Here is a 12,169-nt window from a genome sequence, read left to right on the forward strand (position 1 = left end):
TAAATGCATGATTGCTGAGTCACCCCTGCTGCCGTCAGCAGACGTATGTCTGCATGGTGCAGGTTTGGAAGTTGCTGCCGTCGCTGCTGCTTCCAGTTGCAAAAATGTACGGGCCTTCCCCTTTACTACTATACAAATCCATAGGGCTTTCCTCTCTTTTTCCAGCAGCAACTCCCTTTGCTCCCTTAATATTTATTCTGAAAAGGCAAGGACAAACCTTCTAGGGCAGAATTTTACTCTTGCTTTTGTGACATCCTCTACCATCTACTTGAGAATATCATAGCAGTGACCGAAGTGGATTCTCTGAAGTTAGCCCTCAAGTGTAAAATTCTTGTTTTCTTTTCAAACTGTTAACTTATTAGTGTAAACCTGCCTTACAGAAGGGTTTTGAAACTGCACCTGTGGCTCCCAGACTATCTATCTATCTATCTATCTATCTATCTATCTATCTATCTATCTATCTGGAGTTTTTGTATGCCGTCCCATTGCTTGTAGCCTTGGGATGGTTCACATAAATAAATAAACATATACAAATACAATTAAAACCCGGAAACACCCTGGTATACAAAACTTGAGACTTCCTGGTCTCAAGTTACCAGGAGGAACCTACATAGCAACATCAGCCTTCACAGAGGTTGCCTTTGTGGGTATCCCACATCTTAAAGCCTATCTTGTCTCTAACTTTGGATTTAGTATCTAGAAGAAACCAAAGGTTCTTCATTGTGGTCTCTGTGCATCACACGTATGGGTGCTGTGCCTGCACAGTGACAAATTCAGGAAAAATTCTCTAGCTTAGCCTAGAACTTTCAGTGGGAACCCTGTCCCTTTCTCCCCTATATAAAAGGTGGGCTCTCACCATTTCATCAGTTCACTTTCGACCACTGTTTTAGAAGTGCGTTGGGTTTTCTAGCATTCCTTTGTTTCACTTTCATGCCTTAGAACTTCTATTCTTAGCTTTTTCCTCACAAAATATTCCTCCTTAATATACTCAGCCCAATCTTTCATCTTCCTTTCCCTTTTCCTCTCATTCTATATCCTTTACCCCCCCTCCCCAACCTTCAATGTTCCCTCACAAATAAAAATAAAAACCCCTTCTATCGTCTCTCTTCTACATTCCTTTTCTAATCTGATGTCTCCGAGTACACCAGCATTCAGAAAGTGCATCAGATGCAGTGTTAAGATGCCAGCTTCCAATGGTCACTCCTTGTGCCTATTCTGCTTAGGCGAGGAGCACCACATAGGTAAATGCCAGCATTGTCAAGCGTCCATGATGCAGCCTCACAGAAATAGGGCTGGAAGACTCCACATGGAAATGTGGGAACACAACCTTGGAGGTATGTGTGAAGTGGCAGAGAAGAGAACAGGCCCTTATGATCCCTAAAGAGGCTTGTAAAAACATCCCACAGCCTGTACTTTGCTGAAAGCTGAGCCAACTAACCCCCTCCACCCCACCCCACCCCACCCCATTCTGAGCCTTCTGTTGAACTGGAGGTGCCCAAGAAAAAGAAGGAAAAAGGAAAATACCTCAAAACCTAGAGTGCCAGAATGGTCAAAAGGGCTAAAAAACAGAAAAGGCACTCCGAACAGGCAGACTGTTCTGTCAGTTCAGAACACCACAGACCGCTATCTAAGGAGACATCTCCCATAGGGGCCTCCAAACCAAGATAATCACCAGTCTGAGGATCTCTGACCTGATGGTCCCTGATGCCTATTCTGTTGAAACATGGGGCCCAGCCCAAGCACTCAGCTCTGACTTAATTTTCAGACAGGGAAATCAGAGATTCTCCAGGTAAATCACACCAGTTCCGATACCACGGACACCACTCCCATTCTATGGACCTTTGCCTACACAACCATTGCCCGTTTCATCTCATTGCTTCATTCCGGCCGTGGAAGCTACATCACAACCATTCAGTGGAAACCTGTATTGGTACCTACCTCCACCACACTACTACCAGGAATACCACTGGGATCGGAAAACCAATCCCCTGCAGTTTGCTTAGCCAGCCCCTCCTAGAGGTATGCCCCAGCATTGGTCACTTCCAAGTCACCTTCTCAGGAGCGAGCAAGGACCTAGCACCTCTGGAGTCCATGTTCCACAAGAAGGTATCTGACAATTGCCCTCTCCGTCTTCTGGCTTGGATTCATCAGACCCTGTGGATTATGCGGAAACGGACTCCTCAGAATCTACTGAACTGGTCTCTATATCACCGGATGAAGTCATGTTCTCCCAGGACCAGGGCCAAGGCTCTCCAGGTGAGAGTTTGGGACACTTTTCCTCCGTATGGCTAAGTCCCTTATTATTCAGGTGCAACAGTCGACTGACCAGACAGAGGACATCATGTATGACGTTATCCGTATGGAGGATGTTGTTCCAATAGCCCATCCCAGCTCTATTAAAAGCAATAAAAGTGCCCTGGGAGACCCCTCACCATCCTCACCTGACTTCTCAATGGCTAGAGAGGATGTACCTCACTCAGGAAAAGGATATTCTGTATCTCATGAACCACCCCCGTCCAATCTCTATGATTGTGGAGTCGACTCAAGGCAAACATCCGAGGACTGCAAAGCACCAACTGATGAAGAAGGGTGAAGACTTGATGTGATGGCATGCTGCATCTATGCAGCAATGGGCCTGGGTCTCCGCATATCCAATAGGGAGGTACCAGACCTTCCTGTGGCAGAAAATGGAAGCACTGGAGTCTTTTTACCAGAGGACTAGTTAGAATATTCCTTGCAGAAGGGTTGCAGTTATTGAGACAGCAGTTCTTCATCGTGCCCTCCTTGCATCATACATTATGGGTGCTGTACCTGTGCAGTGCCTGTTGCCAGGAGGATTTAATAGCTTAAACAGCTTTTGGTGGGAACTCCGTGCCCTCCCCACTGTAGTATGAATGGGCAGAGTGCCCATCCTTTCCCAAGTCTGCTTGCGACCACCGTTTGCCCTGCCTCGAGCCTTTTCACTTCACCTTTCTTGTTTTTTCTCTTTTATACTCTTTAAAAAAATTTCTCAAATTTTATCTAACTCTATAAATTTAACTCCCAATCCAAGTTTGACCCCATCCAAACCTCTCTGTTTTTCTCATTGCTCCCCCCTTTCCCTTCCCCTTCTACACACACACACACACACACACACAAACCCCAAACTCCTCTATTATCATTCTTCCATACTTTTCTCTGTTCGCTGTTTTCTCCTCTCCTTTCTTTGATGGCACAGTGGGTGGCTTTCCGCAAGTGTTCCCAGAATGGAGCCAGGATGTCTCCCACTGACCCTCATGAGCTGTGTCTTCTCTGTCTTGGAGAAGGACACAGAACTGATAAGTGCAGCTACTGCCAATCCTTCACCAGGCAGGTTCGCAAGAACCACAAGAATAAGCTGTGAAAAATGCTCTGGGACCAAGCATTGGTTGCAATGAAGCAGGTCTCAGCTGAGACCAGCTCCGCTAAACCTGCCTTCCGGCTCCTCTAAACTTGCTCCTCCTCACCCATCTGCGAAGGATACAGCTGGCAAGGATGGGAAGTGATCCTTGGATTCTCCTCCTCGTGAGCAGAAGGAGAAGAGGAACCATGTCGGGTTCTATGAATCATCTGTATCTAAGTGTTCAAAAAAGGATAAACCTGACAAAATATGATGAAGTGCCCGCTCTGAACCAGCAGCTGCATCTATTTCGACCCGATGATGGTTCCGATCTTGTCTCCATCAGAACCTCCCATCCAGCAATCTGTCACGCAAATGACTCCACCTGCATCACCAGCACAGATCCCTGCTTCAACACCGCTCAGTCCTGAGCACTCCGATCCTTTGGCGAGAGGGTCCACGTCTGATGGCGAGATCTGAGAATCTCTACCTCATTCACAGCCAGAGCAACCACCAAGATCGCCAACTCCTATGCCGGCATCTCCGGAGGGATCTCCAAAGGCACCTCAGCGTCCTTCTTCTCTCTTGCCACCGCAGCCTCTAGCTCAACCCTCAAGATACTGGGTCCTCCTATCATGTGGGGATTTCGATCCCGATTGGGCCTTTTCATGGGATTTCTACCCTCCTCGTTGCTATTTTCCATGACCACCAATGCACCCTCACCATTCTACTCCTCATTCGGCACCGAGGGATGCTCCATTGACTTTGGCAGCTCCTTCCCATCCACCACCATCTTCTGACTGGTCCTCATCCAGCCCACCTTACCAGTCTGATTCTGACTCAGAGGATTCCCACCAAGCCTCCACATCTCCCGATGCGGTGATCTCGACTCAGGATCCTGGCTTTCTGGAAGATTCACATGGCAACTTTGCAGAATTGCTCTCCAGGATGACAAGGTCCCTGGCGATTGATGTCCAACACTGCATCGATGCCAACCAGGACAATATCTATGGCATTGTGCGGAAAGAGGACTCCTCCTCTATCGCTCTGCCCTTTATCACCACTCTCAGGCAGGTGATGATAGACACTTGGCAGCTCCTGAACCATCCGCATCCTACATCTAGATGACTGGAGTAGATGTATAAGGTCCTCCCAGGGTTGGCAAAACAAACAGCACTCGAAACCTACAGATAAGGAAGGCAGGAAGATCAACATGATGTCTTGTCGAATCTATGCTGCTATGGGACTTGGTCTATGTATATCTAATTAGGAGGCTACCACAGCTCATTATCAATATTTTCTCATGCAGAAGATCAAGTCCCTCACCTCATACCTCCCTGACCAGCACAGAGAGCTGGCCCATATGTTCACTTGGGAGGCAATGCAGCTATCCATCCAGCAATTAAACATGGCAAGACATCATGTCGATTGCAAGACATCATGTCGAGACATCAGTGCCATCACCCTTCGCTGCCATGATCTGGGAACCTGCCTGAAGAAACCAAGTATTGCATCGAGAATACGCCCTTTGATGGTTCAGGCCTCTTCAGCGCGAAGACAGACAACAAGCTCAAAAACTTGTCTGACTGGTTATTGCATAGATACTCCTTCTAGTTTGGATGTAACAAACCACTCTGTGCATGCTCAAGGACTCTTTCTCTGTTGGATATTAGTTTGCTGGCTGTAAGTTGGAAATAAAGTGCTTTTTGGCAAAGAACGGTTTGTTGTTTTAAAGAAATAATGAGGGAAATAAGCTTTTGACACAGAGTAATTCAGTCAATGGATGCAGGACAAAACAACGAAGTAGTTGCTGAACTTTCAGATTTTTAATGGTTTGGAAATCCAGGACTACATCTCTTCCTTGCATTAAACAAAAAAACAACAACCCAAAGTTGATATAAGGTTTCAGGATGAGTGTGATGCAGAAATTTGTTGTTCAGTTGCAAAGCTGTGTCCAACTCTTTGCAATCTCATGGACAACATTTTTCCAGGCTCTCCTGTCCTCCACCATCCCCTGGGCTCCCCCAGCTCCACACCCACTGTCCCAGTGACCCCATGCAGCCACCTCAACCTCTGCTATCCCCTTCTCCTTTGCCTTCAATCACTCCCATCATAAGGGTTTTCTCCAGTGAGTCCTTCCTTCTCATTAGGTGGCCAAAGTATTTGAACTTCATCTTCAGTATCTGTCTTTCTAAAGAACAGTCAGGGCTGATTTCCTTTAGGATTGACTTTGCAGTCCAAGGCACTCTCAGGAGTCTTCTCCAACAACAGAATTCAGAAATGTCAGTTCTTCGGTGTTCAATCTTCCGTATGGTCCAGCTGATGCAGAAATAGTTGATATCAATTAGGGTTAGGAGAGGAATTTGATGGGCCTGATTTCTGAAGTTGGTCTCACCTTCTCTGTGCCTCATACAGCAATGTGTAGATTGGCTGGTGGTCTGCTTCAAAATTTGAATAGTAGAATAAGTTGGATATTGTAGGGAGAAAAAACATGGTTGCCATCCTAGCTCCATGGGGTCAGCCATATTCTTTTCCCTACAGTATTCCAAGGAAGGACAGCATTTATATGATGAAGTAATCCTTGTTGGATTTTGGTGCCATTCAACAATCAAGCTTGTTACTCCTTTTTCAAACAGACTCATTGCTTCATGGAATCTATGCCAAGATACTAGTTCTTTTTTCTTTTCTGAAATAATTTCTAGGTATTATGGAAGCAAGTGGGGCTATAGGAGCAATCAGGATCACAATCTGCACCAGGTAAACATGTTGGACTTTGAAGATAACTCTGAGCTGTACCTGGAGTTTCTAATGGAAGTTGCATGATTTAGAAGAACAGTCATAAGATCTTGATATCTAAGGTTAAGGTACACCATCTTTGAGTTTTCTGAGAGCTTCAGAATCTCCTTAGATATCAGGAAATAAACAGTTTCAGAAGATTCGATTCAGGTATCTCACATTCAGATTTAGCAAGTACTGCTCAAGAAAGTACTCTCAGATATTTTAAGAGTATTTTAAGAGTTACAGGCTTTAGTAGGAAGTCCCCAGCAAGGAAACTATCTAGCTTGTATACATCTCACAGAAGCATATAGCCCAGAAGCACATAGATATCTCAGATATTGCTAAGAAAAGATATTAGCAAATAATATGTAAGGTGTTTCCATTTCATAGAATCATAGAATAGCAGAGTTGGAAAGGGCCATGAAGGCCATCAGGTCCAACCCCCTGCTGTTGCAGGACACCAATTTACACCATCCCACTCAGATGGCTGTCCAGTTTCTGTTTGAATGCCTCTAGTGTGGGAGAGCCCACCAACTCTCTAGGCAACTACTTCCATTGTCATATTGCTCTGACAGTTTTGTTTTTCCCCTAAACCTGGATGTGTTGCATCTGTAGTGTCTGCACCTTCAGGAGGCTCACATTAAATTATATCTATCTCAGCATTTCATCTGGCTTTAATTTCTACAAGTATTCAGAATGCCTAGATGACCTGGCAAAGCAGCACTCATGGGTTTTCTAATATAAACCAGTAAAACATTTCTTCAGTTCTAATAAATTCCTTCAAGAAATGATGGAAACTATCTTTTAGACAGTTTTTGCTCTATCCCTGATTTTAGATATCTTGGTCAAGTTGATGCTCCAATGACAGTCATTGATGTCTCCATGCTTGCTGGTTTTGTACCTGATCCTGAAGACCTTAGGAAGGTAAGTCCTGTTCAGTGCAGGGATTGTCTAAGTTGTTCCTGTAAAATACTGGACAACTTCTTTATTTTCGACCTGGACAAGAAAATTCACTGTAGCCAGTGGAAAGTTTTTGATCAGGACAGAGATCAGGCTAATTTTGAGTGCTCCCTGTTTACTAGGTTTAGATGCAACAGAGAATAGTACACCAGTTCCTTGCAGACAGATGCCTGTATAACTGTGGCCCTTGCCAAAGCTGCCATCATGTAGCTTCCACTGTCAAAGACTACATTATCATGAGGCAAAATTATAAGTCTTCTTTGGCAACAGTCTTGGGGTGCAAATTTGGGCTACGGAGAAGGAGATAGACCCTTCTGACCCTTACTGGGACACAAACCACTGGGATATTCTTCTGTACAAGGTTACTTAGACGAAATAGGAAGTGTGTAAAAACAACTTAGGCTGGGCCCCTCCATTATAGCAGTTGAGTGGGACTTGGATGATCATGTGGCATGTAGCAAACTGTTGATTGCAAGTTTGCTGATTCTCTGAAAGGGACAAACCATTTTTGTATAAATATGAATAGTGTGGCCATAATCCTGTAACTTAAAGACATTTTCATGGACAATTAACTATATTCAATGTGGGGCTGATTCTAAGCCATGCTCTGTGACATGGGATAGTAAAAACAACAAGTGCTGTGGCACCTAAAAGACAAATATAATATGGCACAAACTTTTATAGCATATACCCCCCAAAAAAAGACCACATGTGAAGAATTGATTCTGCTTATGGATGTGCAAAGTAGATTAGGCCAGGGCAGATCTTGATTGCACTATATGGTTGTATGTAACTTCCTTGGCAATTTCTCTGTTCTTATTGACACTTTCGTTGCCTTCTCAAAATCTCTCAGATACTTTTTTTGAGCAGGCATCTCCAACTTGCTTTTGCATTTTGCTAGAGCAAAATTTTGCAAGCAGTCCTCTGGGATTGCTTGATTTGGTGTATCCTGCTGCAGCTCCGGGTGCTGCCAACAATGTTTGTCTTGCTTTCTCTCTCCATTTAGCTTTCTGAAGGAGTGGGCAGATATATCAACAGGTCTGAAATTGACAATGTGCTTTCTGAAAGAGACAACTTCCTCCTCTATTTGGATAAGGTAAAGAGGAAATAAGACTGCTGTGTACCTCAGCCAGGTCTATATGGGCTGAAGGGCATGGAATATATTTTCCTAACTTATAGGAAGTGTTTTAACTTCATGAGTAATCTCCAACTACATCAGGCCTTATATGTATACTGAAAAGCTAATGCTTTGCTGTGTTTTGCATTGCCCAATAACAGGAGTGAGCTACCTGTGACCTTTTGTGTATTGTTGGGGTTTTGACCTGTTTCTCTTTCAGTAGTGAGGTTTTCTTGGGTGGGGTTGGGTTGGGCAACATGGTGTCAGCAGACACCACATGCCTCTGAATTTTTTTCCATGATGCCCACTGAAGTACCATACCCCTCCCACATTTATTTATTTGTTTGTTTGTTTGTTTGTTTAAAGTTTTTGTATGCTGTCCCCTTGCTAAATATCCTTGAGACGGCTCACACAAATAAATAAATATAGTAAAAATACAGTTAAAATCCAGAAACACCCCGGCTGCACAATTAAAACCTATAAATATTAAACATTATTAAAATATTGTTTGAATAAAAAGGTCTTAGCCTGACGTCGAAAAACAAATGATGACGGTGCCAGGCGGACCTCTCTGGGGAGCACATTCCACAGATGGGGCGCCGCCGCAGAGAAAGCCCTCCTCCGGGTACTTTGCTTCCTGATGTCTCTCCCGGAGGGCTCCCAGAAGAGGGCCTCTGCTGCCGATCTCAGGGGCCAACTGGGCAAATATGGATGTAAGCGCTCCTTCAGGTAACCAGGACCCAAGCCATTTAGGGCTTTATAGGTGATTACCAACACCTTGAATTGAACCCGGACTTCGATGGGAAGCCAGTGAAGCTGGTAGAGGACTGGGATTATATGAGAATAAAGTCCAGTCCCCGTCAGCAACTTGGTTGCTCTGTTTTGCACCATCTGAAGTATCCGGATTATCTTCAAGGGCAGCCCCACGTAGAGCGTGTTACAGAAATCCAGCCAGGAAGTAACCAATGCATGCATCACTGTCGCTAGGCAGTCATCCTCCAGGTAGGGACGCAGCTGATGGATTAGCCGAAGCTGATGGAAAGCATTCCTCGCCACTGCTGTCACTTGAGTTTCCAAAGATAGCTCCAGGTCAAGGAGCACTCCCAAGCTGCGGACCCTGTCCTTTAGAGGGAGTGCAACCCCTTTCAGGACAAGATCCAAGTCACCTTCCCAGGGGCTTGAACCACCCACCAGCAGGACCTCCGTCTTGTCTGGATTGAGCTTCAGTTTATTGGCCCTCATCCAGCCCATTACCTCAGCCAGGCACCACTTCAGTACAGTCACTGCCTCACCTGGACTGGTGGAAAACAAGAGGTAGAGCTGGGTATCATCAGCATACTGATGATTCCGCAGCCCACACCTCCTGATAACCTCTCCCAGCAGTTTCATGTAGATGTTAAATAGCAAGGGGGAAAGAATGGACCCCTGTGGAACTCCATGGCATAACTGCTATGGCGCAGAGGTAAATTCCCCCAGCACCACCTTCTGGAATCGGCCATCGAGGTAGGAGTGGAACCACTCCCAAGCAGTGCCTCCTACTCCCAATCCTGCTAGCCTATTCAGAAGGATACCATGATCAATGGTATCGAAAGCTGCTGAGAGGTCCAGGAGAACCAACGGGGACGCACTCCCCCTGTCTCTCTCCCTGCACAGGTCATCATACAGGGTGACCAAGGCAGATTCAGTACCATACCCGGGTCTGAAGCCGGACTGAAATGGGTCCAGATAATCAGTCTCATCCAAGAGAGCTTGGAGTTGTCCCGCCACCACGCTTTCCAACACCTTGCCCAAAAATGGGATGTTGGCCACCGGTCTATAATTGGCAGCCATCTCTGGATCCAGGGATGCCTTCTTTAGGACCGGCCTGACCACCGCCTCCTTTAGAGGGGCATGCACCCGGCTGTCCCTCAGAGAGGCGTTGATGACCTCCAGGATCCAGGCACCAATCCCGTGTTTGGCTTTGGACAGTAGCCACAACGGGCAAGGGTCCAGTAAACAGGTGGTGGTACGTACTTGTCCAAGCACCTTGTCCACATCATCAGGCTGCAATAACTGAAACTCATCCAACAATATGTGACCAGACGGTAACATTGGCACCACCCCTAAGGAATCTGAGTCACTAGTGGAGTCCAGCTCGTGATGAATCTGAGCGACTTTCTCCTTAAAGTGCTGGGCAAATTCGTCACAGCAGGTTATCAAGGGTGGTACAGGATCTTTCACAGGGCCTGGATGTACCAACCCCTGTACCACCCGAAAAAGTTCTGCTGGACGGCACTGTGAGGAGGCAATGGAAGTGGAGAAGAATTTCTTCTTCGCCTCCCTCACCACCACAGCATAGGCTTGATAATGGGCTCTTAAGTGTGTTCAGTCAGATTCATCTTGAGATTTCCTCCACCTATGCTCTAGCCATCTCCCAACCCGCTTCATCGCCCGTAATTCAGGTGTATACCTAGAGGATGAACGGGCTCTGACCAGTGGGAGGGGACGCTTAGGAGCAATCGTGTCAATAGCTCTGGCCATTTCCCCATTCCACAGTTCAACCAGAGCATCAACAGGAGCGCCAGCTTTATCAGCCGGAAACTCCCTCAGATCCTTCAGGAATCCATCCGGATCCATCCGGCTCTGAGGGTGGACCAACACAATAGGGTCCGCACCCTTACAGAGGGGAAGGCCGCCATCGAGCTCAAACCTCACAAGGAAGTGGTCTGACCATGACAGGGAGTCAGACACAAATTCCTCACCCTCAGATCACCTTCTTCCTGCCCCGTCGAGAAAACCAGGTCCAGCGTGTGTCCACGTTCATGGGTCGGGCCAATGACATGTTGAGACAGCCCCATGGCCGTCATGGAGGCCATGAAGTCCTGAGCCGCCCCGGTCAGAACAGTCTCGGCATGGAGATTGAAGTCCCCTTTTCCCTTTTGTTTTGTTTGCAAGGGTTTTTTATCAGCAGCTGTGATTTTTTCTAATGAGGGCCTTCAGCTGCTGCCATGAGTACCTCTGGGCTAGATCTGAAGCATTCTTAGGAAATACAGATGGTAGGCAGCAGTCAGCTGATGCTTCCTTCTGTAGTGTGCCCAGCCACTAGGGAAAATAGGGCAGGGGAAGAAAAGGATCCTTATCACTACTGTCTCAAAAGTTCACTGCTGAAGGAAGACAAGAGGAAGCCAACAGGAAAAGAGGGAGTCAGCCTAGGAGGTCGCTTCCAGAAACAAGTCCTGTGTCACTTTTCTGCTCCCATCATTAGTTATTTGTCCCATGGGTACATTGGGTGCTAGTCAAATATTAGAAAATTTATCATTTCAGGAGTGAGGCAACAAGCAGGGCAAGCTTTCTTTCTTGCCATTTTGACTGAGAATTAGGCATATGTGAGTGCAGCCACTCAGTTTTGTGAGATCATGTAAGTGCTGTAGATGAACAGAAATCCCAGCCCTCCCACTGAAAGGGTTGAGAATAAAAATGTTTCTCAAGCGGATTTTTTTTATCTAAAGGCTTATTCTCTGTTCTGTCTCTTAGCTTTCTCACACAGAAGATGAATGTTTTCAATTTAAAGCTTACAAGTATAATGAAGTTGATCCCATTCAGCCAGGATCAGTCCAGGTCTACAACTATTATGCTCTAGGTAATGCATAAGCATAAGTTCTGCTTAATATATTGCAAAACTGATATACTGGAGACTGGGTTTCCAAAGCATTTTGCTTTGTTTCTCATTTTACAACTATAAAATGAATTTCATGATAACTGTGGTAGTGTTGAGCATCAGCAATAGTCGGTCAGAATGCTATTAAGCATTCTTAATTAAGCATTCAGTTCAGCTTTGCAAAAGCATGCAAAAGTAGATTTAATAACAATGAAACCGGAAAGGGGTTTGGTGAATGCAGTGGCAAGCCTAACCTACTAACCTGTGTAATTAAAGAGGTACATCTCATGTATGGATCTGTTTATGCTGCAAAATAATT

General features: G+C 45.7%; 1 protein-coding gene across 4 annotated transcripts in view; it reads left to right on the forward strand.

The window, feature by feature from the left end:
• The window catches only part of LOC123030055 (venom factor-like), a 127,265-nt gene that overhangs the window by 99,938 nt on the left and 15,158 nt on the right, over positions 1-12,169 (forward strand). For all 4 annotated transcript variants that reach the window (XM_044443619.1, XM_044443621.1, XM_044443620.1 and 1 more), the window contains exons 31-34: positions 6,061-6,115; positions 6,973-7,060; positions 8,103-8,192; positions 11,727-11,832. In XM_044443619.1, coding sequence (XP_044299554.1) covers positions 6,061-6,115; positions 6,973-7,060; positions 8,103-8,192; positions 11,727-11,832 — 339 coding nt within the window. The remainder of the gene's footprint in view (positions 1-6,060; positions 6,116-6,972; positions 7,061-8,102; positions 8,193-11,726; positions 11,833-12,169) is intronic.

This window comes from Varanus komodoensis, unplaced genomic scaffold, assembly GCF_004798865.1.
Source record: "Varanus komodoensis strain SLA01 unplaced genomic scaffold, ASM479886v1 scaffold42, whole genome shotgun sequence".
NCBI lineage: Eukaryota > Metazoa > Chordata > Lepidosauria > Squamata > Varanidae > Varanus > Varanus komodoensis.